This window comes from Pimephales promelas, chromosome 10, assembly GCF_988280905.1.
Source record: "Pimephales promelas chromosome 10, fPimPro1.hap1.1, whole genome shotgun sequence".
Taxonomy (NCBI): domain Eukaryota; kingdom Metazoa; phylum Chordata; class Actinopteri; order Cypriniformes; family Leuciscidae; genus Pimephales; species Pimephales promelas.
This window is the reverse complement of record NC_142778.1, coordinates 8,815,719-8,843,650: the sequence shown is the minus strand read 5'-3', so window position 1 is coordinate 8,843,650 and position 27,932 is coordinate 8,815,719. Positions and strand designations below refer to the sequence as shown.

Here is a 27,932-nt window from a genome sequence, read left to right as displayed (position 1 = left end):
GTGCAGTTTACTTTATTACACTCCCTCCAATCACTGCACTCAAAACAGTGTCATACTGTTACTATAGAAACAATGTATTTGAGTAATTCATGAACTGTGTGTGTGACCGTTGTCTCTGCACTCAGACAGAGAGAAAAAATATTTTATTTTATACCCAGGCAATGGACAAATTTCTGCTCAAGGATATTTATTATTGCAAACGAAAAGGTTACATATACATTAATAATGAGAAGAAAATAAATAATTATTTATTAGGGGGTACGTCTGCTCAGGTCATTGGTTCAGAATTAATTAATATGTCGGTTACTTCTTTGTACAGTAGCTAGGTGTCACTGCAACACCATTCATGTGATAAGACTCTTATTTTGACATGTTGTATTTATGTATTCTTTTAGACGGAAGTGTTTTTCAGTTCTCTGAGTAAAGTCACAGTAAAGTTCACGGACAGTATTCGACCTGTCAAAAATTTAGCTGCAGCGTTTGAGTCGATCACCTCCACTATCATAATGTTTGCACTTAAGACAATAAGGAGTTTATCTCCTGCGACTAAAAATGTTTATTTGCAGAGTAAACAGGCTTTTACAGTGACTATGTCTAGGTGAGTCATTTTCTTTCTCCATATAAATTTAATTTTCTTTAATGTGTTCTCTTCAGAGAAATTCTGTGATACATTAATTAAAATTCACACAGACAAATAGTTAATTTTATTACTGAAATATTTAGGTGTTGTACTATAACTTTACTGTAAATAAGCTTAAATCAGTACTGTACCTCTAATACAATAAATATATTGTCTTGTAAAATATAGCCTAGTTTTATTTGTTTTACACATAGTTGACCAAATAACAGGTTTTAACTCTAGCAATTTTTTTTCTCCCCTGTTCAAATTATAATCTTTTACAGTTATCTTAATTATCAGTAAATAATCATTACCGATCCATTTTCCCGTAAATTATGGATTAAAAATTATAATTATATATTAAATTATTTATAATAAATTAAATTAAAATTATATAGTAAATTATGAAACTTATTATTTTTTCAAATAAGTTATGTAAATTATGTAACTTATTTGCTGTAACACATACTTTTCAAGATTACTTGGGGTGTAACTTTCATCAGACATGTTGAATTTCTGGATTATAACGAAATATAAAGTGGATAGCTTTAAATAGAATTATGGAAAGGGGTCAGAAGTAAATCACCGTGGTTTGGTTTGGTTAATGTCACATCCTGAATTGTTAGAATTAGATTTTTTTTTTGTCAAACAAAACGGGATAATCAGTGTTAATATTTATTTTAAAATGGCACTGGTGTTTCCTATGAGTGAAATTAGAATGCAAATTAATAGAACGTTTTGAGGAATATTACACTTAAAAAATGTACCAAAAGTAGTATTATCATGCTTTTCTGAATATGGACCTTTGTCCCACATAAATGGTTTCCGAATGTGGTTGAATCTATTATTAAATCAGAGGTAAAAATATATAATATGTAATATATTTTGAATATTTAAAGAACTATAGCCAAGTCTATTTTAAGGTATTAATTTGATTTCCAGAATGCTGCATGCGGAGCTCCAGCATGGGGAAACTCCAGCACCTTTTCGACCTGAAACATCCATGGCCAAGACCATGATGGACATCGGCACCAGACGGATCTTCTCCGAGGAACACGACCTGTTCCGTCAGAATGTGCGGCGCTTCTTTCAAGAGGAAGTTGTTCCATATCATACTCAGTAAGTCACCAGTTTGTCTTTTCCTGATTGTGAGATGTAATAGATACAGAATGAAAATGTGGTACAGTCTTAAATGTATGCGCATATGCTTGCTTATAGATGGGAGAAGGCTGGTGAGGTCAGCAGAGAGGTTTGGGAAAGGGCTGGAGAACACGGATTGCTGGGAATATATACACCTGAGGAGCATGGAGGAATCGGAGGAGACCTCCTGTCAGCTAATATCGTGTGGGAGGAGCAGTGAGTAACCCTGCCCTCACCTGTCACAGTAACTCCTCCCCTACCTGTCTGACCCTACAGTAGATTGGGAAAAATTCGTAATTTTAAAATGTCTAAACAGTTATATGGACCTTAATAATCCATGTTTCATGTTTCATCCACATGTTTGTAATCAGACTAGTAGCCAAGTCCGATTAAAACCACGTCGTTTGGAATGAAGTGGCCAAATCCAAAACCAAAACTGGGAAGTTCTGCACATGTGCAATGCCATAGAAATGGATGTATGATGCACAGAATGAGATCCCATGCTGGAGCTCCACATGCTGCATTCTGGGAATCGAATGAACACCTTAAAATTGACTTGGCTAAAGTTCTTTACATTTTTAAGACATTCATAAATGTCTTTCTAAAATCTCCTTCCATCCACTTATCATCTGTGAAGTGTGTTTTGGGTGCGGGAAGGGGAATTTTTATAATAATAAATATAAGATTCATGTCTCTTTGTCTTCAAATTAGCACACAAAATAAATAAATATTAGTGTTTTAATAATTACCACAGTCATCGATACAAATTTTAATTTTGCGACCACAAAACAAACACCACTAAATGTCCTGAATATTATATTCCGGAAACTTCAAATAATAATGAAAGAAAATGTGATAGATATATTAGGAATATGGACATATAGGAATATGAATATTGATTAATAGATGCTGATATAAATGAAAGTTAATTTAAATATCATTATTTTAAATCTATATTAAAATATATTTGTACAGGAGACATTTCCAAGCATTGATAATTTATATAAATATCATTTAATGTTTCTTTAAATGCATGTAATCGGCAGGATATGTTTTGGGGTAATTATTTAAAAATACACTTAAAGAAATTATATTATTTATACTTACAGCAGTCATATGTTATGTTTTTAATGATTCAATTGTAATTCTACTTCCTTTAAAGTAAAACTTGAATTGCAATTCTATGTCCTTCATGTTGCTTCAAGTCAAATTCAGGCCTGAAATTCGTTTCTGAATGGTGCATTAAGTTCAGTTTTTCCCTTGGCTTTGTGTGTCTGTGTGTGGTGTAATGTAGCGTGTGTTCTGGCTCTGTTTGTGTTGTAGAATGTACTGTAACTGCAGTGGCCCTGGGTTCTCTCTCCACTCTGAGATTGTAATGCCTTATATCAGTCACTATGGCTCTAAAGCTCAGATCGAGCGCTATATTCCACAGATGACTGCTGGGAAATGCATTGGGGCCATCGCTATGACAGAACCTGGAGCTGGCAGGTGAGATTCAGTGGAGGCATGACATTAAAGAATAAATGGCAATTGAACTTGACTTTTAAACATACAAAGACATATTGTGAAATATATTCTTTTGTTCACTGAGTCGTCCCGGTTCACATCTTCTATTTTCTTTATGAAGTGACCTTCAAGGAGTGAAGACGTATGCAAAAAAAGATGGAACCGACTGGATTCTTAATGGAAGCAAGGTATGAACAATGGCAAGTGATGCAAAGATTAGGGCTGGACGATTTTGGCTAAAATCAAAATCACGATTAATCGATTAATTAATTATTGAACGATTATTTAAATTTTTTTTTCTTTCTCATATGTCACTGGCAAGGCTTATACTGTAAATATGTATGTATTTTTTTCTAATAAAAGAGTGCATAATCCTATCTTTGTGATTCTAAAATAAGGAAACGCACAGATAGCCTTTAACGCTTATTAAATATTGAAAAATATAGAAAAATGTCAAATAGTTATTTTTGTAAACAAAATGAATTATTGTAAAAATTGCCATCTGAAAAGTAAAATATAACTTGTATAAAACTAAAATAGTTTTATAGAAAAATATAGAAAAATGTCAAAAATAGTTCTTTTTGTAAACAAAATAAATTATTGTAAAAATTGCCATCTGAAAAGTAAAATATAACTTGTGTAAAACTAAAAAAAAAAATCCTTATCATAATCATATTGTGTAGCATTTGTAAATGCTTGTGTTATCGAAAGCTGCTTTGTGGAATGGAGGCACTTGTTGCTGGGCAATTGTCAGTCTCTCACTTTCGCGTGTTTCTTTGTTACAAGCAGCTCCTGTTGCTGAGTTGACTCAGTATTTAAGGAATCAGAGTGTGCGTTCACACACAACCTGCAAAGACACGTGACATATCTCAGCAGCGTCTATATAGTTTGCTTATGAGCTGCGATTTCTTTCTAAAAGCGAGAAGTTGTTTGAAGTTCAGCAGATTCAACAGCCTGAGCAAACTATCAGTTTAGTCCTAACATGCCCATGTGTAATGTTTAATTTCATTAGGTGTTTATGAAAAGAATCTACTAGATTCTTATAATACTAATGCGCCATAAAGGTAGCAAAATGTCATGTAAATTATCAAATGGGAGACGAAGATTGGAGTTTATAGAGACTAAACATGCTACACTTATGATTTGGTTAACCATAGTATGCAAGTCACGTTTCAGACCAAAATAGTTTAGAAGAGAGAATGAAGACAAAGGCCAAACCACATAAAGGGAACATCATGAGATCAAAAATTAGGGTGTCCACGGGGTTTTAAAAACTATTAAAAAGTGATAAATCAATATATATATATATATATATATATATATATGAAGAGTTCAGATGCAAAAGCCTCTAAATGCCATTTGAAATTTTCTTCTTTAATGATGATTTTTTATCAAACTTGTATATTTAAGTTCAGTAATTTCACTTAAATGGCAATGATAATTACCTATTAATTGTTATTTAAGTGAAATCACTGAACTTAAATATACAAGTTTGATAAAAATCATCATTAAAGAAGAAAATTTCAAATGGCATTTAGAGGCTTTTGCATCTGAACTCTTCATATATATATATATATATATATACATGTCCTCTTGGTGCCCCTATTGGCTAGGAAACAAATAATACCCACAATTGGAATAAAATAAACCCTGTGACAGGCAGGGACTATTACACTGTGCAATGTCAGGGAGGATGAGGAGCAGATCTTGTTAGTGGCCAAACTATTGGCCAAATCTTGACCTAGTTCCCAGAACTCTCATTTCTCACGGCAGCCCCTCCGTGGTGTATTTTTCAGAGGAAGTTTGCTACCACAGAATCCGAAAATACTCGGGACAGCAGCATTTGTCTAAAAAACAATCTTAACCATTCTATTTCATCAGAAATGATCTTAAAACAGGGCTTTAATTGTAAAATACCGAACTTGAGAGAGTGCAGAGTGACTATTTTGCAGATTAGTTGGTAGGCTGTTATGAATATTCAATTTTCCATCTGGTTTTGTCTTCTATTTCTGTCACTTTTTTTCAGGTGTTCATCACAAATGGCTGGATGAGTGATGTAGTGATTGTAGTTGCCGTGACTAACCGTGAAGCGAAGACAGCAGCTCATGGAATCAGTCTTTTCCTGGTTGATGGTGGCACTAAGGGCTTCCAAAAGGGGCGCAAGCTGGAGAAGCTTGGGCTCAAAGCTCAGGTGCCTCCTGAATCCTTTTATATAAATAACAACTGTTTTGAATGCATATGATTTGTTATCTTGTTTAAGAGTGATTAGAATTTATTGAAACATTATAGAGGTCTGGTTATAAATATATTGGGTGTTTGTTTCTGTGCAGGATACAGCCGAGCTGTTTTTTGAGGATGTGCGTTTGCCCGCTGAAGCTTTGTTGGGTCAGGCCAATAAAGGATTTTATTATCTGATGAATGAGCTGCCACAGGTATAACAGTGAGAGCACAAATCTTCTACTTTCTAGCTCTGACGGAAACTATCTGCCTTCAGAAGTTTAAATTATATTTTTGTTTCTTCCGACCTCTGTATAATACCGTAATACTATTAGTGTTTATAAGCTCTGTGTGCTTTTGTAGAAGAATTGTATATGTGTGATTTGTATTATTTAAATTGATCTCCCCCTTCTTTTAACTTCAGCAGCCAACCAATTCCCCCTCACATACAGTATTGCATCCGTCTGTGATGATCTTTTGTACATGGATTGCATTGTCAGTAGAAAATATCAAAATATTAAAGGGTTAGTTTACCCAAAAATGAAAATTCTGTCAGTATTTGAAGAGTTCAGATGCAAAAGCCTCTAAATGCCATTTGAAATTTTCTTCTTTAATGATGATTTTTTATCAAACTTGTATATTTAAGTTCAGTAATTTCACTTAAATAACAATTAATAGGTAATTATCATTGCCATTTAAGTGAAAGCTTTAGAGGCTTTTGCATCTGAACTCTATTTACTCACCCTCATGTTGTTCCGATCACGTAAGACCTTTGTTCATTTTCAGAACACAAATTAAGATATTTTTGATGAAATCTGAGAGCTGGATCACTCCTGCATACTAGTCCATTGGCTTCTTGAGGGATTGAAACTTGCCGGCCTCGAAAATTTATTAAAGACTTCGTTAAAATAGTCCAAGTGACTAGAGTGGCTCAATCTTAACTTTATCAAATGACGAGAAAACTTTTTGTGCGCAAAATACAACAAAAATAACTACTTTATTTCAACTATTCATTTACTTCTCTCTCTGCCTCGAGTCAGGTTACTAGTTTAATAACCTAAGCTTCTGTTATTGTACGTCACACGCATCACACACATGACCAGCGTCGCCAATAGTGAGACGTGTGACATAGCTCTACACTATCACACTACGTTAACAGACTACAGGCCCATAGAGAAGGAAGTGAATAGTTGAAATAAAGTCGTTATTTTTTATTGTTTTTGCGCACAAAAAGTATTCTCGTCACTTGATAAAGTTAAGATTGAGCCACTGTAGTCACTTGGACTATTTTAACGATGTCTTTAATAACTTTTCGAGGCCGGCAAGTTTCAATCCCTCAAGAAGCCTATGGACTAGTATGCAGGAGTGATCCAGCTCTCAGATTACATCAAAAATATCTTAATTTGTGTTCTGAAGATGAACGGAGGTCTTACGGGGTTGGAACAACATGAGTGTGAGTAAATACTGACAGAATTTTCATTTTTGGGTGAACTAACCCTTTAAGGGAATAGGATACTGCAATTTGAAAAGTTCTATAAATATTCTTACTCACCATTATGTAATGGGAATAGGGAGAGATTTCAGTCATTTTTTTCCGTCTCTTTCATTTTGTAGGAACGCCTTCTTATAGCATCCATGGGCCTTGCCAGCTGTGAATTCATGTTTGAAGAGACAAGGAACTATGTAATGCAGCGGAAGGCATTTGGCAAGACCATTGCTGACCTGCAGGTAAATATTTTTTTAAAGGTGTTATACAATTTTTTATAAAAAAAAAAATTAAATTACTGTATTTGAGGGAAGGGGAAAAGACAAAAAATGTCAATGTTATTATTATTTAAACAATCATTATAATACACCTGATGTAAAAGGGAATGTGTCTGCCTCATCTACTTGTAATCCGATTAACCAAAATGCATCTTAATACCATGTGTAAACAGGGCCTATTTACCCACTTCACATGTGAACTGAGATACAGCACTCTTGAGTCTAATATAGTTTTGACTTGTCCCATTCTTTTGTATTAGCCTCATTGTCAGATTCAAAAACAATCTGCTATGAAATATGTTGCATAAGAAAGCAATATTTTAAGATTAGATTAAAATTTCCAGGAAATAAACTTAAAGGAAACTGCAGAGTTTGTGGCGAAAATAAGGAACTGCATTGACCAAAATGCAATGTGGTTATTAGTAGAGGTTCTGTTAGACGGAAGGACGCAGCGGGATTAATTAAGCAACAGGGTTTAGGCAGGGAAGTTTGAAAAACACAGAGTGAATGTGAACTGGATGAATTCGAGCCGCTGGAGTTTTTAACAAGCCTGAGTCAATCTCATGTCTTTAATCATTTTGCTGGCTGCACTCCGGAAGAGTGTTGTGATCATCGTTCTCGTGATTCCTGAAGGACACTCATCCATCAGCTGTGTTTGGGCTGTACGTGAGCTGAATACACACTGGTTATGGGTTTTCCATTACAATGCCGCCGAAAGGGCGAACTCAATTGTAGATGTCTGTGATTAAGTATTTCGCTGGCTGCACTGTGAAAGAGGGTCTGTATTGTCATTGTTGATATTCCTGGAAGACACTTGTTATCACAATTGCCTTGGCTGAGCAGGAGCTGATCGTGGCAGTGCTTGTGAGTTACTTCTTTTCATTGTGGACTGTGAGACACAAAGCCAAAATACTGTACGTCTGACTCCAGGTAGGACTGCTGGAACAGTACGTTGACTCAGGGTGTTCCGGACGGCTGAAAATTTCTACTCGCTGTGTTTCGGACAGGTAGAAGGAGTCATTTCTAATATATTACACACATTTTAACAACTATAAGCTGGGTTGGTCGGAAGTGAAAGAGGATGAGGATATATACGGATATCAGTGATGCGCGGGTCAATGTATAAACAACCCACACCCGACCGACGTTTTCAACTAACCCGCCCGCAACTCGGACTGCAAAAAAAAGTAAGAAAATATTGTACCCGACCCACTTCCTGACCGCATTATTTTTTTAAAGTAGTAAATGCTCATCGTAGCGTCATTGGGCCATAGACGTGTAACAACACAGCATCGCAAGAAGACGTACACATAACAAAGCCAGGACTTTGGTCATCGTCTTTCATTATTTCAAACCAGTACACTAAATCGAACTGAATCGTGCTAAACAGTTTGCGTCTTGTGTCAGTGCTGATCCACAGTCCCTCCAAATCGAAATAAACCAATATCCCGAATTATATTGTTTAATTGGCATCTTTTTTCAAACGACCCGAAGGACTGCGACCCGAATGTCATTAAGAATATTTTTGGATGACTCGTAACTGCAGGTGACCACAGGCACCCGCTCATTTTGCATCAACCCGCACATCACAGACGTATATATATATTTATATATATATATATATATATAGATGCAATGAGCGTGAAGTGTTTATTTATAGAATTTGCGGGAAGCGGTCTAGTGTCCGGAATACCGTGAGACCATTTTGCAAACACTTCCTGTGTCAGTTTGTAAATGGTTTCTTTATTTCAAATATTTGTAGTAGAGCCCGACCGATAAAGGATTTTGAAGGCAGATACCGATACAAATATTTTTGGGTTTTAAAATCCGATATATCCGATATATATCGGCCGATATTTTTTTTTTAATTAAATATTGTTGGATTTCACACACGCGTAAAAGAAAAGCTAACTTTTCTGCACAAGATATGTTTGATACTTTTTCTCTATGTTTAAATGTTCACTCCTCGCAAGTATAACTTACATTTTACAATGCAGGGACTGTAACTAGAGATATGCTAGCTATAAATACAGTAATCATTACTTTATTTAGGCAGAAAAAGTTCATTGTGGTTTCCAAGCTCATTAATGTTAACGTTAGCATTTTCCTATGATGATATTGGCATTAGCTAGCTTTGTGGTTAGCTAGTCTTTGATGAGCCATAATTTAGCAATAGATGACATCATACTGCAAGTTGTAAAACATGCATTTTCAATATAACAGGCCAAGGAGAGATGATTGAAGCGTGTTTCGTCCGTTTTTATTTTATTTTTTAAATATTCATTTATCGGCCATTATAACTGCCGATACCGATATTATGGAAAATGCCTAATATCGGCCGGCCGATATATCGGTCTGGCTCTAGTTTGTAGATGTTTGTTTAACTTTTTGATTCAGTTGTATTATGTTCTGTTGGTTGTATTTTATCCCAACCTTTATGTAGTGTTAAAAAACTGAAACAGGAAGTGCTTCTGGACCAGTGTTGTTTACATCTCGCTAAATGCTCTATAGTGAGTCTATGTTAAACTATTAACTCGCCCTCAACCTACAAAAAAGATAATACAAACGAAGATCACACACTTACCTCAACTAAAGAATGCTAAATTACCCTGGTCATTCATGATTTAGTAAAAAAGGTACATGAATTTAGTTTTTTCTTTTATGCTATGTGAGTTTTTAAAAACTGATTACATTTTGGTAATACATTTATCGTAGTGGTTGATGAGATGCTTTGTTGATTGCTCAAGAATATTATGTACACTCATCTAAAGGATTATTAGGAACACCTGTTCAATTTCTCATTAATGAAATTATCTACTCAGTTACTGGGATTTTCACGCACAACCATTTCTAGGGTTTACAAAGAATGGTGTGAAAAGGGAAAAACATCCAGTGTGCGGCAGTCCTTTGGGCGAAAATGCCTTGTTGATGTTAGAGGTAAGAGGAGCTGATAGAAGGGCAACTTTGACTAAAATAACCACTTGTTACAACCGAGTGAAGACTGGAAAAATGTTGCCTGGTCTGACGAGTCTCGATTTCTCTTGAGACATTTAGATGGTAGAGTCAGAATTTAGCGTAAACCGAATGAGAACATGGATTCATCATGCCTTGTTACCATTGTGCAGGCTGGTGGTGGTGGTGTAATGGTGTGGGGGATGTTTTCTTGGCACACTTTAGGCCCTTCAGTGCCAATTTGGCATCGTTTAAATGCCATGGTCTACCTGAGCATTGTTTCTGATCATGTCCATCCCTTTATGGCCAACATGTACCCATTCTCTGATGGCTACTTCCAGCAGTATAATGCACCATGTCACAAAGCTGGAATCACTTCAAATTGGTTTCTTGAACATGACAATGAGTTCACTGTACTAAAATGGCCCCCACTTCACCAGATCTCAACCCAATAGAGCATCTTTGGGATGTAGTGTAACAGAAGCTTCGTGCCCTGGGTGTGCATCCCACAAATCTCCATCAACTGCAAGATGCTGTCCTATCAATATGGGCCAACATTTCTAAATAATGCTTTCAGCACCTTGTTGAATCAATGCCATGTAGAATTAAGGCAGTTCTGAAGGTGAAAGGGGGTCAAACACAGTATTAGTATGGTGTTCCTAATAATCATTCATTTCATCTTTATTGCCAGACTCAAGGTCCATTAGAACACCACACAACACTACAAACACCCACACACCTCCATAAAAATAAAATCACAACAACAACAAAAAAAGAAAACATAATTAAAAAAGACAGTTATACCAGTGCTTCCATAGAGGTGACTGGTAACGCACAACACTTATACTAGGATTAGTCAGTAGATTAATAATGCCATTCTGAGAGCTATCCAGTCGACCAATAAATTTGTACATCAGATTTCTCAATAAAGCCTGGAAGGTGTTGACTCTTGCCTTACAGAACAAGTCACTTGCACTACACCACCTGGGTTTCTTAAGCAATATCCGCATACAATCATTATAGGCCACCTGAAGCTTATGTTCGGTGGCCTTTTTAAACTTAACCCACAGTGGGGCTGTGTAGAGTGGAGTACAGTGGGCTTGAAAAAGCCTTATCTTAACAAAGTCAGAACACATATGGAATTGTCTTGCTAACATGTTAGCTTGAGCATATACGGCACTGCCTATACATGTCATCATCATCAGACAATTGATCTGTGAGAAAATGCCCCAGATATTTTTTTTTTTTTTTTTACAATTACTTAGGGCTTTGCCTGATAAATAAAACACTGGAAAATTGAGGTCTTTATCCCCTTTTGTTCTGCATACCATGACCATACTTTTCTTTGCATTATACTGCACATCATATTTGAGCCCAAAATCAGAACATAAATTCAGTAACTGTTGAAATCCAGCACTACTAGGAGAGACAATCTGATAAATCATTCATATACAGGTTGAAAAGGGCTGAGGAGAATAACCCCCCTTGTCGTACTCCGTTACCAACCCTAAACGAAGCAGATACTCTGTTACCCCATCTGACCTGTATACTCTGGTTAGCATACCAGTTTATCCCTTTATTGCAGTTTCAGAAACAGCTTCCGATGATTGACTCGGTCAAAAGCTTTAGAGGCATCTATAAAACCAATTAAAACTGAGGAGTTTTGCCTCCTATACACTTCAACTACTTCTTTTAAGGCATATAAACACAAATCAGTTCCATGTTTAGCTTTAAAGCCAAACTGGTTGTCTGTGGTATCAATATACTCACTCAGACGATCCTCTCTAAAACTTTAGATAACACACTAGCTAGTGCAATAGGCCCATAATTCTCCATGCTTCCAACCTTGCCAGCCTTGTCTTTTGTGACAGGTACAAGAATAAAAGCTAACATCGAGTTGGGTAACATTCCATGGGTCATAAAGCCATTAAAGCAAAAGGCAAGAAGGGCTGCAACCTTTGGGCTTGCATACTTAAGATGTTCTGCCGTGATATGATCTGAACCACATGCTCTATTATCAGATAATATCTCATTAATTGTAATTCCCAGTGTGTCTCTTTTGGCAATATTTCCCACTTCAAAAGGGTCGCTATTGACACTGTTAAATAAAGCAGAGTGTTGCCTCCACAACTCCGCTATATTATCAGCTCCAGAAACTCCCTCTATATAGTGCATGGTAACAGATTATTAACCTTGTTTTTAGCTCTTCCTTCCTTCCAAAAGTCAGTGGTGTTATTACAAAGTAGTTTTTCAGCCAGAGAGTCTGCTCTCATAACTTGCTTGTATTTGCAAATATGACGTACTGCATACTGTATTTATACCTATAGCATTAGTAATTTTTTTTAGGTTCAGTTCAGGCCCCTGTCTAGGTCTACCCACCAAAACTCAAGCTTTAAATGCCTCCTTGGCTTCTGCCCTATGTGCAGCCACAAACTTATTCCATCCTGGCTTGATGTTATATGACTTATCCGACTTATGGCCTACTTGCCTCATACAGAGCACCCACAATACAATCATACATTGCACATAAATCTTCACAATGAGTAGTGTCAGTACAATTTACATTAGAACACATAATTGCACTTTTTGGCAAATACACACTACCCAGCTAACAGGGAACGTTCTCAGAACTTTGGCTAACATTCCCTGGAGGTTTGGTTAATGTTTTAAATAAAACATTTGCATGCAATGTTTAAATAATGTTTTAAGGATGTTTTCTCATTTCAAATAATGTTCCTATAAGGTTAAATGTAAACTAAGATATAACATTTTCACTGTAACATTTTGTGAATGTTTTGGGAATGTTGCTGAGATAACAGATTAAACAATGTTCTCAATAAAACATTAGCACAATATCTCATAATAACAGAGGAGGAACATTATTAAATCAACGTTCGCAAAATGTTTTGAGGATATTATTTAGGCCTGAGATGATGGAATGTTTTTATAAAACGTTCTTGTAATGTGACTTGTTAACAAAACTAGAACATTGTCACTGTAACATGTTGAGGATGTTTTCGGAATGTTGTTGAGATGACAGATATTAGAATGTTATCAATAAAACATTGGTACAATGTCCCATAAAAACAAAGGAGGAACATTATCAAATCAACGCTCGCAAAATGTTATGAGGATATCATTGAGGCCTGAGATGACTGAATGTTTTTTATAAAACATTCTTGTAATGCGACGTGTTAAGAAAACTAGAACGTTTTAAATTTAACATTTTGAGGATGTTAATGAGGTAAAGGTTTGTAGAATGATCTCTTATAAAACATTGAAACAATGTTCCATGATAACAGAGGAGGAACATTATCAGGTTAACGTTCGCAAAATGTTTTGAGGATATTATTTAGTCCTGAGATGACGGAATGTTTTTTATAAAATGTTCTTGTAATGTGACATGTTAACAAAACTAGAACATTTTCACTGTAACATGTTGAGGATGTTTTCGGAATGTTGTTGAGATGACAGATATTACAATGTTCTCAATAAAACATTGGTACAATGTCCCATAAAAACATAGGAATAACATTATCAAATCAACGTTCGCAAATGTTATGAGGATATCATTGAGGCCTGAGTTGATGGAATGTTTTTTATAAAACGTTCTTGTAATGTGACGTGTTTAACAAAACTAGAACGTTTTAAATTTAACATTTTGAGGATGTTGATGAGGTAAAGGTTTGTAGAATGATCTTTTATAAAACATTGAAACAATGTCCCATAATAACAGAGGAGGAACATAATCAAATTAACGTTCGTAAAATGTTTTGAGGATACTATTTAGTCCTGAGATGACGGAATGTTTTTTATAAAATGTTCTTGTAATGTGACATGTTAACAAAACTAGAACATTTTCACTGTAACATGTTGAGGATGTTTTGGGAATGTTGTTGAGATAACAGATATTACAATGTTCTCAATAAAACATTGCTACAATGTCCCATATAAAAACATAGGAATAACATTATCAAATCAACTTTCACAAAATGTTATGAGGATATCATTGAGGCCTGAGTTGATGGAATGTTTTTTTATAAAATGTTCTTGTAATGTGACGTGTTTAACAAAACTAGAACGTTTTAAATTTAATATTTTGAGGTTGTTGATGAGGTAAAGGTTTGTAGAATGATCTTTTATAAAACATTGAAACAATGTCCCATAAAAACATAGGAATAACATTATCAAATCAACGTTCGTAAAATGTTTTGAGGATATTATTTAGTCCTGAGATGATGGAATGTTTTTTATAAAATGTTCTTGTAATGTGACGTGTTAACAAAACTAGAACATTTTCACTGTAACATGTTGAGGATGTTTTGGGAATGTTGTTGAGATGACAGATATTACAATGTTCTCAATAAAACATTGGTACAATGTCCCATAAAAACATAGGAATAACATTATCAAATCAACGTTCGCAAATGTTATGAGGATATCATTGAGGCCTGAGTTGATGGAATGTTTTTTATAAAACGTTCTTGTAATGTGACGTGTTTAACAAAACTAGAACGTTTTAAATTTAACATTTTGAGGATGTTGATGAGGTAAAGGTTTGTAGAATGATCTTTTATAAAACATTGAAACAATGTCCCATAATAACAGAGGAGGAACATAATCAAATTAACGTTCGTAAAATGTTTTGAGGATATTATTTAGTCCTGAGATGATGGAATGTTTTTTATAAAATGTTCTTGTAATGTGACGTGTTAACAAAACTAGAACATTTTCACTGTAACATGTTGAGGATGTTTTGGGAATGTTGTTGAGATGACAGATATTACAATGTTCTCAATAAAACATTGGTACAATGTCCCATAAAAACAAAGGAGGAACATTATCAAATCAACGTTCGCAAAATGAGGATATCATTGAGGCCTGAGTTGATGGAATATTTTTTAATAAAATGTTTGTAATGTGACGTGTTTAAACATTAACACTGTAACATGTTAAGGATGTTTTGGGAATGTTGTTGAGATAACAGATATTACAACGTTCTCAATAAAACACTGAAACAATGTTCCATAATAACAGAGGAGGAACATTATCAAATCAACGTTCGAAAAATGTTTTGAGGATATCATTGAGGCCTGAGATGACTGAATGTTTTTATAAAACATTCTTGTAATGTGACGTGTTAACAAAACTAGAATGTTTTAAATGTAACATTTTGAGGATGTTGATGAGGTAAAAGTTTATAGAATGATCTTTCATAAAATATTGAATGTAGGCCTACAACAGAGGAAGAACATAATCAAATTAACGTTCGCAAAATGTTTTGAGGATATTAGGCTATTTAGTCCTGAGATGATAAAATGTTTTTAATAAAACATTCCTTTAAATTGACTTTTTAACAAACATTTTGCATGATACATTTTGAGGATTTTTTGTCGAAATGTTGTTATCTTTTATAAATCATTGGCACAATAACAAAGGAGGAACATTATCAAAGCAACATTCATCAAATGTTTTGTGGACATTAACCTGAGATGACAAAATCTCATAATATATGTTAACAAAAGCTCATAAAATTGTAAGGATATTTTAAGGAAGCTGTTTAGGTAACAGATTTTAGAATTATTTTAACCTATAGAATAATGGCATAAAAGAGGAACATTGTCAAAACAGCATACGTAAAGTGTTTTGAGGATATATTAGGCTACTCTGAACTGAACTGTTGCGACAAATGCGTTTACAAGAGATGAGAAGCTGATTGGAGGTCGCTGTAGATCGACGTTTAAAACCACCAATCACAGCGCGATGTTCCCATGACGTAAGAACATTTGAACTCGTCGACAAACAGCGCAAATAAAGCAACGTTTCTGTTGAAGAAATCGGCGCAGAATGTCCGTTGTCTAAATTGGCGACACATTGGCCCAAAACAACAGAACTCCTGGTCAACGGAACTCTTTCACAACTGTAAGTTTTTGTGTGTATTTTTTCAGTTTACATAGCTTTCTCTTATCCTTGATGTCTTTCAGTATTAGACCTAACTTTCTACTTTCTTAGAATTGTATGACAGTCGCAATAAATCGACTGAGTGTATGCTACTTTTGAATAACAGCTAGATTTGTTTTAATGCAGACTCCAAACGGACTGTTTCAAGATGATTAACTTACCGATGACACAATAAAGTCTCCATTTACAACCAAGGTAGCCTACTATAATGCCGGTATTGTGTTCTATGCATACGAATACTGTAGCCTATTTTTACTTAAAAGTGATCTTAATGTCTTTTGAAAGTAAAAGTTAATAATATTTCAGTAATTCATATAACGTTAGAGGTTAACGTTAATGAATTGGAAAGAGCGTTTCTCAAGGCTTCAGGTGTACGAATTGGTCGTGAGATAGTGTTGGTATATAACATTCTTCTTTCAGATGAATACTATCTGAGTTATATTTAAAAAAATGCTCTGACTCTTCTGACTTTTAGAATGGCAGTGAATGGCCGTCCATCAAGGCGCATCCATCCATGATAAAAGTAATCCACCACATGACTCTGGCGGGGTTATAAAGCCCTTTTAAAGCGAAGCATTTGTGTAAGAAAAATATCCATTTTTAAAACTTTATTGGATTAAGATATTGGATACATGGATTAAGTATGTTTTAAATTACAGAAACAAAAAAGATACTCATAATTTATCATATTTATACTTTCAATAAATTAGTCTTTACATAATTTCTGACTGCTAATTAGGCTGGCTAATTTTGAAAGTTTTCAATGTCAATATTGCTTGTGATCTTAATGTATGTGTATTCTTTATGTTTACACTTTTGCATGATCTTCTTTTTTAGGCTATGAGGAAAAACTCTACCGTGGCGTGCACACAGAGAACAGAGCTCAATGCTGCTAACTGGGGGAGCAGCTGGACAACTAGAAGAGAGAATAGTAGAACACTATTATTAATACAGATTCCTGGATTATTTTTCTGCAAGAACCAAAACAAGCAAAAACTGATGATGACTCGAGTGCTCTGAGCAAACACTGGAGTCAAGACGCATGAGTGACTTTACTGAGTTCTTCATGTAGCTAATGTTGGGCATTTACTGTACGCAGAAGTTCTAATAATTTATGTGGATGCCATTTATAAACCTGTTAGATTTTGATGTTTTAGTTTTGAGATTAATAAAATGTTATGCTTTAACAATGTTATAGCTAATCATTTTTGAGGGGTTTTAAGAGAACATTTTGGGAACAAAAATAAACTTCCGCTAAAAACTTTATAAGAAAGTTAGGGGATAATGTTTTAAAAATGTTATGATTAAACCTTTATAGAAGGTCATCACAAAACATTTTCAGAGTGTTCTTAGAGAATGTTATGCCATCTTTTAAGAGAACATTCTGGGAACAAAAAGAAAACTACCCGCTGAAAATGATATAAGAACGTCAGGGAATAATTTTCTAACAATGTTAGCATTTAACATATTTAGAATGTTATATGTACATAACATATGTAGAAGAGAATGTTATTAGAACTTTTAAGAGAACATTCTGGGAACAAAAAGAAAACTACCTGCTGAAAATGTTATAAGAACATTAGGGAATAATGTTCTAACAATGTTAGCAATAAACATATTTAAAATGTTTTTAGACAATGTTATTAGAACTTTTAAGAGAACATTTTAGGAACCAAAAGAAAACTACCCGCTGAAAATGTTATAAAAACATTAGGGAATAATGTTCTAACAATGTTAGCAATAAACATATTTAAAATGTTTTTAGACAATGTTATTAGAACTTTTAAGAGAACATTCTGGGAACAAAAAGAAAACTACCCGCTGAAAATGTTATAAGAACGTCAGGAAATAATGTTCTAACAATGTTAGCATTTAACATATTTAGAATGTTTTTAGAGAATGTTATTAGAACTTTTAAGAGAACATTTTAGGAACCAAAAGAAAACTACCCGCTGAAAACATTATTAGAACACTGCATGGTAATGTTCTCAGAACATTTTTAGAACAAAAAAATCCTAGCTGGGTACTCAGAATTCACACTAATCCTTTAGGTGAGTGTATATTCATTATGATTTTGTGAGGTGAGGTATCCAAAACACATCGACTCACCACAGGGGTTCCCCAGGGTTCTGTTCTTGGACCGCTCCTCTTCTCCATTTACACCACATCACTGGGACCCATCAAATGTAAATGTACTATATTATGTATTAGGGCTGGGTATTGAGACAAATTTCACAATTCGATTCAATTTCGATTCACAAGCTTGCAATTCGATTTGATTTTTGATTCGACGCAATATCGATTATTTTGGATATCAGTTACAATTAATGGCAATTTTTCTCAAGGGAATCAAATCTCTTAAATGCTGTAAACTATGGGAGTCTAGTTGTAGCCTACTAGGCTTCATTAGCCTATGAAGGTAATAATGAACTGTTTTGTAGCTATACAAACACTTAAATTACACTTTTATAATAATAATAATAATAATAAATTACACTTTTATTTATTTTTATACTAAGAAGATTATATGAAATATAAACATTTAAATTGTGGCTGTCATAAACTTGCCAGATTTATTCAAATATGCATTCAATATTGAAGAACATTAAGATTATAATGCATATGTAATATGGTGCATGTATTTCTCAAAATGTTCCTCTCTGGAGTTATTTTTTTCTAGCTGACTAACGAGTTTATGTGGGGTTTTTCTGGGGTAAATATGACGATCACATTGATTACAAGCTGCTTAATTGACGTCTTTCCACGGTTGAAACGCTGATTGAGCGAATCAATGTGACATGATACGGATTTCGATAAGTTGTACTCTATCTTTTAACACACTTTCAGATGCTCATTCATGTTTATTTCGCGCTGTAACTGGTATTATTAACCCGGAAGAGAGATCTGCGCTGCTGCTTCTCTTGAGCTGCGGCAGAGCGATCTCACGCCAAAGCGCCAAAACGCTATTTATGTTTCTGAATTTCTAAAGAAAATGGACGTAATTTGAAAATTGAGACTTTGTTTCATATCAATAGTAACAAAGGACAAAGATTAGTGCGATTTTTATTTTTTATTTTTTGAATGTGTGCAGTCGCGATATAATGTTCCATTCATTCAAATGAAACAGGATGACTAATCGATTCTTGAGGTTTAAGAATCGATATCGGTTTGTAAAAATGAGAATCGATTAATATCGAGAAATCGATATTTATTACCCAGCCCTATTATGTATGGTTATAGAGGGTTTGATGACACAAATTCAGCCATTTCAGAATGAGAGACTTTTTAGTTTAGTTAGTTTCAATTAATGTTTCTGTTAGACTCTAGAAATTATTTGTATAGTAAGATTGGACTATTTTCATAGTATGATCAGCTCTCTTATTATCTCAGCTCTATTTATCTCAAAAAAGGAAAAATTTGATTCTTCATGGTATGATCCCTTTAAAAACCCCTTTCAGTTGTATTGAGTTTCTGTGCCAGATCCTCGTAATTAGTTTCCTCATTTGTTTACTCTGCTTTTAACCTCACATAAGGTCACAGCCACACTCTCACTTTGTAACTGTATCCCTCCATCCTGCCGTCAGTTTGAGACAGATGCTCAGAGAAATTAAATAAGCTCCATTACGTTGTTCATTTGTGCATATGGATGAGTAGAATCAGTGAGGTCTAAATCAGGTTTGCACTATTAACAGCTCATCATCATCAAAACTATATGTGATTGTCTATCTGTCTTTCAGGTGGTGCAGCACAAACTGGCTGAGTTGAAGTCCGACATCTGTGTAGGTCGAGCTTTCATTGACAGCTGCCTTCTGCTCCACAGTGAGCAGAAGCTGGACTCTAGCACAGCATCCATGGCCAAATACTGGTGAGTCTCTTGTTGAGTAGATCTACTGAACACTTGTGTTTGGCACTTTTGAAACTTTTGTACTCCCTGAATAACGTTATTTCAGCAAATTAGGCTTCGTCATGTCATACTTTTCACTATCAAACCTGATTTTGTTTGAAATGACTTCACACCAGTTCGCTCTTCGATTTCACCGAAATAAAGGGTAAAAGGGTTAGTTCACCCAAAAATGAAAATTCTGTCAGTATTTACTCACCCTCATGTTGTTCCAATCCTCCATGTGTTTATTCGTTTATTTGTGATAGTATGTCAAGTGTAAACACATGAATTTAAAGAACCTGTTAATGGGATAGTTCACTTTGAAATGATTTTTTGGTACGTTTTAGCTTACCTCAAGGGCATCCAAGATGTAGGTGTCTTTATTTCCACAGTAGTTTTAATTTTGATATTTTTAGGTCAAACCATTCTTGTCTGTCAGCCATATAATGCAGGTCAATGGTCACCACCTCAAAGAGCGTGCTCAGAGAAGTTCAAATTAAACATGATTTAATGACTCGTAAATGTAAGTACACATTGATGGCCTAAGACACGAAACGAGCGGTTTGTGTGAGAAAACGAACAGTATTTATATTGTTTTTGCCTCTTGTAACCACAGCAACGTCCAAGTCATCTAAGGGGGCGGACGTTTTGGTCTGCGGAAGCGCCGGAAGCGATCTCTCGAACGTGTATGTTACTCATTGTTTACACAGAGATTTTGGAAGTGTTACCACTAAACACATTTAGATATACAGGAAATCACAATAGAAGATGATTTCGATATATCAACAGACAACGATTTCAGAGATCACTTTTGGCACTTTCCGGTGCTTGCGCACACCAAAGCGCCTGCGCCCTCAGATCACTTGGACGTGGCTGTGGTTTACGAGAGGTAAAAACGATTTAAATACTGTTCGTTTTCTCACACAAACCGCTCGTTTCTTGTCTTAGGCCATCAATGTGTACTTACACTTAGAGTCATTAAATAATGTTTAATTTGGACTTCTCTGTGCATGCTCTTTGAGGTGGTGACCATAGACCTCCATTATATGACTGATAGACACAAACGGTTTGACTTAAAAATATCAAAATTTAAACTACTGCGGAGACAAAGACACCTACATCTTGGATGCCCTTGAGGTAAGCTAAAACATACCAAAAAATATTTTCAAAGTGAACTATCCCTTTAAGAAAAGTGTAGGCCTATTCCTTCGAACACTCTCCCCGGTCAATGCTCTGACAACAGCCCAGACATGAAGCTACTTCAGCCATCAGTTCAGGGAAGCACTTTTAAACATTTTTAAAAGTTATTTAGAAATGTTTTATTTTGCTTAATGTTTTAGTTTGGCCACTCAGTGAAGCACTTTACACAGTATAATGGTGCTTCAAATAAAAAAAAGTATTCACCTACACCTTAATCTTGTTTAAAATCATTTACATAATATGTATGTATGTATATGAAGCGTGATAAAAAGGCGACCTTAAAATTGTGGTGTTAAAAAAAGGCGACGCAAGCCGAGGAAAAATTTGGGTGCACCTAAATAAAAAAGTTAGCAGCACCAGTGCAACGGAGCCCTGGCTCTATTTGGAAAGAATCAATTATTCTAGGTTGTGATTAGGAGGATACTCATTGAGATAGCTATTTTGACACTTTTAAGTACAAAAAGACAGGAAAAAGAACTGAATTTGGTGTGTGCACACACAGTAAACAGTGTGTGAGTTCTCTTTCGTGTGTTCTTACACTGAACTCGCTTGAATGTTTAAACTAACTGTACTTAAAAATGTGAAAATGATAAACTTCCACTCTCGCTTTTTCTTAAAGGTGTCCTATTATGTTTTTTCACTTTTTTTATTATGTTTTTTCAAATTTTGTTAGTGTGTAATATTGCTGTTTGAGCAGAAAACAGATAAGTTGCAAAGCTCAAAGTCCACTAAAAGGGAGATTTTTTTTATTTAACTGAATCCAACAAATTGTATCGTTTGGACTACAAAATATCTGACGAACTTAATGGTTAATTTATTTTTAACATTGCTCCTGAACATCATATCCCCATTATTTGTCTGTGTGCTGCAATTTTATGGAGAACAGCAGACAGACAGAGTAAAATGCAGGCTACTCTCAAAAGCTTATTCAGAAAGATGTTGCTGTTCTATTTTTTTCCGGGAAAATATTTGGTTTTTGGATCACAACTCTTAAGTATGTCTTATTATTTGAAGTTGTGTTTTCTATTAACAGTTCCAATAATAAGCTTTATGTAACTGCTATGATAGCTGTAATGAAGGGCAAAGCTTTGCCCCAGCTAGCCTGATAACTTGCATTACAGTATTGATTTAGTGTTTACTTTAGCTTTTGTGTGCTCTTCCTTTTTTAAGGCTGTTCACCACCCCGTAGTGAAATTATCCATGATATTGTAATCGTTTTCCAACAAATATGATTAAATGGTGTATAACAATGTATCTATGTGAAAAAAAAAAACAAGAAAAAATTAAAATACCACTTGAATATGTTTGAAATAGACTCCTCATCCTTAATATTTACACTAGAGAAGGACATTTCCCGCCCTTTCATAAGTGGTGCCAATTACTACACATGTAGTATTTCGGAATAAGGTTATTCATTGAAAATGATGTGTTCAAGACAGACTGGGGGAGAGGAGCTGTAATAATGTAAAATATATGAAAAATTATGTCATAAAATTATAAAATTATAATCATAATATGATAATAATATGCAAATCACATGTATTCTGAACCAAATGACCTGGACCGTATTGATAACTTATCAACTACAATCCTGTGTTATGTCACTGTCAATGTTACTTGACATTGCACCAATGCTGAAATGATATATCATGTTTCATGTTAAATACTAATTGTGAATGTGTCTTTTTCCCTCCTCAGGGCTACAGATTTGCAGAATAGAGTTGCCACTCAATGCCTGCAGCTTCATGGAGGATGGGGCTACATGTGGGAGTATCCAATAGCCAAGTGAGTAACATCAGCACTTCTTCACTACTTTGCCCTTGTAACCAGAATGCAATGTTTGTTCGATGACAGTGATTGCAAACACTGGTTGAATGGATGGTTTACCCACAAATGACAATTCTGTCATCATGCATCCTCTTGTCGTTCCTAACCGAAATGAATTAAACACAAAAGAAAAAAAAATAGAATGTTCAAGCTGCAGGAACGTGAGTTTTACTTATTTATACAGATTATCGTAATTTCCAACCTGAAGGATGAATAATGTAAATTGCATTAATCCGAGGCGGAAACAATGCTGCCTTTTCCAATACATTACATGTGAGCAGCTCATGATAAAAACAAGAGAAGTTATTGTAATTGAACTGTTGTGCAAAATAAAATGATTTTATTTCATTTTACTGTGGAATAATATTATTGTAATTGTAATATATTTATGTGTTGATTTGTTTAATTTTATCATTTAAATTGAGTACTACTACTACTACTGCTAAAAATAAAAGTTGTTATAGTCATATTAAATGGGGGGGAAAATGTTTTCCTTTCCTTTCTTTTTTGTCATCATATGCCTAAAACTGCTGTCATCCATTCAATGAAAGTGAATGGGGACTGGTGCTGTCAGTGACAAAAAAAGAATAATACAAGTGTTTTTTTTTCTTCTTATTTATACAGAAACATGTGAAAACTATATTCACATTTGATGGCGTTGTGTAATTTTTTTTTTTTTAAATTTAAGTAGTTATTCACTGAATATATATATATATATATATATATATAAATATATATATATATATTGCAGCTTGATTACAGAACCCCTAAAGGGACATGGCGATGAGAAAAATATGAGATGTGAGGGAAAAAAATATGAGGTGGTTTTGCATTCTCTAGCAACAGTTTGTGTTACCCTTGAGTTTGGAACGCAAAACATTGTGCGAGAGAACACAAAAGCATCGACTTCTCTTTTTCCTCCCATCCCATATTTGTCCCATCACCACGTTTTTTAGGGGCTCCATAGCTTGACAGCCCAAGTAGGGCTCGCTGCATCATGTGGAGTACAACCAACCCCGCCCACATGCATGTGTGATGTCAGAAGCCACGCCCATGTCCATTTACGCCAGCTTGTAAATGTTTTATTTTTATCTATATTTATCTATATTTTAGCTTGTGACTCCCCGTTCCCGTTCCACCCCTGAAACCCCATTTGTTGTATGCAAGTTTCCGATTGCAAGGGGTTCTTAGGCGAAAGGGTAGGTCATAAAAAAGAGAAATATAAGAAGTAAATGAAAAAGAACTTGGTGTGAGGGTTACGTCTTCTCAATGATTCTTCCTGTTTCAAAGTTAATGAGGAAACGTGATTTTTGTTTTGTTTTCTCCCCCAAACCAGAAATGCTGCTGATTTTATTGGTTAATGTTATAGTGACTGGTAGCTTTAGGAATCAGTGTTTGGTGTAGGCAATCAGTACTGTGATTTGAGGGGGTTTGATATACTTGTTTGGAAACGGGCGTGGCTTCTGGCGTCATGTTACACTTGTGTGTGGGTCCAGCTTGAAATGGCATGTTCAGTTGTTTTTTCTAATATCCAGCAGAGGGCGTGTTTCTCTCAGCTCTGCTGTCACACCATCTCACACTTCAAATGTCTGTCAGTAATACAAAAATGCTATGTGCATTGTGAAAAACACTTAAATAGCCTTTTCAAGGAAGCAACAGTTTGACTATGTGGTTATCAAGAGTGACTAATCAGAAATCAGACTAGTGGATATTTGTATATTTTGCTGGCAGCAGTTGTACCCTGTGTAGGTGTGAAATGCCTCTTTCAGAATCTCCATATATAAACCTGATAGTGTTTAGTAAAGGCTCAATTTTGAATACAATTTTGATTACAATATAAATAGTTTTTAGATAAATTACATATCTCTCCCTAAGATGAAATGGGGGGAAAAAAACTATTTTATTGGATCATTAAGAGTTTTTGCTCTTTTAAGAGTTTCATGACAATTGGGCACATTTTGAGTACATTTCTGGTGTTTGGTAGTTTAATGTAAGATACATTATTATTATTTTTTTTTTATTGTTTAAGTTTTTGTATTTCCTTATGTTGATTTACATTTTAGAAAGCAATGTATTATTCAGGGTTATTGAGACACTTTTTGCTATTGAGATGACTTGGAAAAAGTTTCCCCAACCTGTATTCACCATACATGAGAATCATAAAAAAAATGTCTTGATGAATTACAGTAATGAGAATTCCCCCATTATAATAATGAAAGTTTGAGGAGGAAATGTGCTTGCCATGAAAATGTCACAATGTAAAATATCTTAATGGTCTTAAAAATAAGCTTCAATTAAAATAATGTATTTAGTTGTTTTCTTTGTTCTTGAGGTGAAATATGACCTGGAAATTCTTGAGATTCACCCAGCCAGACTGTGTTTCTTGACCCATAGATAAAAGGCAGCAGAAACGTTTTAATGACTGTCTCATGTTCTCTCTTTCAGGGCTTTTGCAGACTCCAGAGTTCAACCCATCTATGGAGGAACCAACGAGATAATGAAAGAACTCATATCACGCAGCATTGTTAGCAAAAAATAAATATGGAAAAAAATGAACAAGGTGAGAGTTTGATTAGGTGCCTCTAATCCCTGGTGAAAAATAAATATGTTAAGTATATTAAATCTTAGCATACTTGAGCATACTTAAAGCCAGGCTAATCATCAGTATACTTCAAGTTTGTTAATGATCATTTAACTTGAAGCATGCTATTTTGGAACAACTAATTTTGTACTTAATATATTTTAGTTGTAATTTAATTGTAGAAAAGCATAATTTGAAGTGTACTTAGTGTACTTTTACGTGCTAAAGTGGAACCACTTCAAGTAAACGTTGTATACTTGAAGTATATGGCTGTATGTACTAATATACATGCTTGATTAATAAGCATTAAGTGTACCATATCTGCGTTAGAAGTACATTTAAAATGCACTTTGAATGTCGTACAAATATACAAGCATTATACTTTTAAAATATTATTATTGTGATGATAGTATGCTCAGTTCTACATAAGAGTTCAGATGCAAAAGCCTCTAAGTGTCATTTGAAATTTTGTTCTAGAATGACCATTTTTATCAAGCTTGTGTATTTAAGTTCAGTAATTTCACTTAAATGACCATTAATAGGTAATCTTCATTGCCATTTAAGTGAAATTACCGGACTTCAAGATACAAGCTTGATAAAAATGATAATTTTAGAAGAAAATTTCAAATGGCACTTAGAGGCTTTTGCATCTGAACTCTTCATATATATACTGTATATATATATATATATATTTTTTTTTTCACTAGGGATGCCTCATATGTCCGTAGCAGGAGCTTCATGTATTGTTGATTATATATAAAAAAAAAAAAATCTCACGAGTGATTCAACACATAGTGTTATGTTAATGTCATGTGACAGACTGTTGATATCATATGGTGTCCCCAGAGAGAATGTCTTCTCTGTTTGTGACTCTTTGCTGTATTTATAGATCATTTAAGATACATTTGCCTTCCAGATCAATTTGCACCACTTAAGAACAGTAAAACTGTCTTTTCAGTTCAGATATTTTGAAGAGATTTGCATGTTTGATATGTGGATACTGTCTCTTTTGTTCTACTTAATCTTTATAAATCTTTTCTGTTCTTTTATCCCACAATGTGATTCTCTTCTTTTTCAAATACACCTTCAGGAAACTAAAAATAATCAATTTTAATCATGCACTGTTATGACTCGTGTAAACAAAGAGAGCTTGTGTAAGTGTGTGTGCTTTATGAGTCTCTGGCTGGCTGGCGTGTTCATAGTGAGTCATGGAGCAGAGGTGGGTGGTCTGTGAGAGTTGGTTGGTGGTGGGTGTTATAAAGAGATTAAAACCAGAGTGTTCAACTCTTTCTCCATCCCGCCCTCTTTCTGTCATGGGTATAATTATAGAGCAGTTTTCCTTTTATTCAAAGATATTCAAATATAGAGACATGCTATGGAAGTTCGGAGCAACTATAGATTAGACAGAGGAGAGAAAATCAACTTTCAAAAGCAAGTTTGACTGCCGGTCAGAAGATCAGAGTCATGATTCTCTTAACAAATCGTTCTAGTGAAGCGATCATTTTTAATGAATCGATTGAAGTCCTTGGCAAAGCATTAGTTAATCTCTGGATTATCTACATCTACCCTATTTTCTGTAAATGTGCAAGGCTCCCGATTCATGCTATCTGTAAATGACTAGAAGAATAACAAAGTGCAGTTAACAGTAAAACTATTTGCTCTACAAACTAGCGTGATATTTGATTTATTTTATGATAATAATCCATTCCAATAATGATATCAAATAGGCCTACCAGTTTGCTATATCAAGAAGCATTGACAAAACCTTTGGCAAATATATTTGTTCTTGTTCGAGAAGTCTCAGCTACATATGGAAGCTTGTTTCCGCCACGAATTTAAAAGTACGAAAGGTAATTTTGTTTTTTAATCTCACAATTCTGACTTTTCTCACAATTACGGGTTTACATCCCCATTTCTGAGAAGTCCAAGTAAAAAAATAAACACAACTTCAAGATATAAACTCACAATTGCGAGAAAAAAAGTCAGAATTGTGAATTTCTATCTCAAAATTCAGACTTTTAGATAAAGTCGCCTCACAATTTTGACAATCTTGCAATTCTGAGGGGAAAAAACTGATTTGCGAAGATTTACTTTCTCAGAATTGCAAGTTTACATTTCGCAATTTGAAACTTTAACTCGTAATTGCAAGTTTATATCTCACAATTAAATACTGGTTACTTAAAAATTACGAATTAGTAATTACCAACTATTTTTTTATTTATTTATTCAGTGGCAGAAAGAAGCTTCTATAGGCCTACGTTGCAATAGACCATTTCACAAGA

At 34.6% G+C, this 27,932-nt stretch overlaps 1 protein-coding gene and 1 long non-coding RNA gene across 3 annotated transcripts; both read left to right on the top strand.

Moving 5' to 3' along the window:
- Positions 1 to 405: 405 nt before the first annotated feature.
- Positions 406 to 26,699, top strand: acadl (acyl-CoA dehydrogenase long chain). Its single transcript, XM_089135382.1, has 11 exons — positions 406 to 598; positions 1,562 to 1,738; positions 1,838 to 1,975; positions 3,083 to 3,247; positions 3,387 to 3,453; positions 5,292 to 5,456; positions 5,596 to 5,697; positions 7,097 to 7,210; positions 19,897 to 20,024; positions 22,941 to 23,027; positions 25,515 to 26,699. Exons 1-11 carry the CDS (start codon positions 507 to 509, stop codon positions 25,606 to 25,608), a joined length of 1,329 nt encoding a protein of 442 aa, XP_088991508.1. The 5' UTR covers positions 406 to 506; the 3' UTR covers positions 25,609 to 26,699.
- On the top strand, positions 15,089 to 17,585 carry LOC148977304 (uncharacterized). Of its 2 annotated transcripts, XR_016169854.1 has the most exons (4): positions 15,089 to 16,120; positions 16,286 to 16,354; positions 16,635 to 16,740; positions 16,997 to 17,585. It is a non-coding gene; the product is annotated as an uncharacterized LOC148977304 (long non-coding RNA). The 2 variants fall into 2 exon arrangements; XR_016169855.1 differs by lacking the exon at positions 16,635 to 16,740 and having other exon boundaries at positions 15,095 to 16,120.
- Positions 26,700 to 27,932: the final 1,233 nt, after the last annotated feature.

Coding starts and splice junctions, on each gene's coding strand:
- acadl (XM_089135382.1), top strand. CDS start 507: ATGTTTGCACTTAAGACAATAAGGAGTTTATCTCCTGCGACTAAAAAT. Junction 599..1,561: donor TTTACAGTGACTATGTCTAG/GTGAGTCATTTT, acceptor TTTGATTTCCAG/AATGCTGCATGCGGAGCTCC. Junction 5,457..5,595: donor AGCTTGGGCTCAAAGCTCAG/GTGCCTCCTGAA, acceptor GTTTCTGTGCAG/GATACAGCCGAGCTGTTTTT.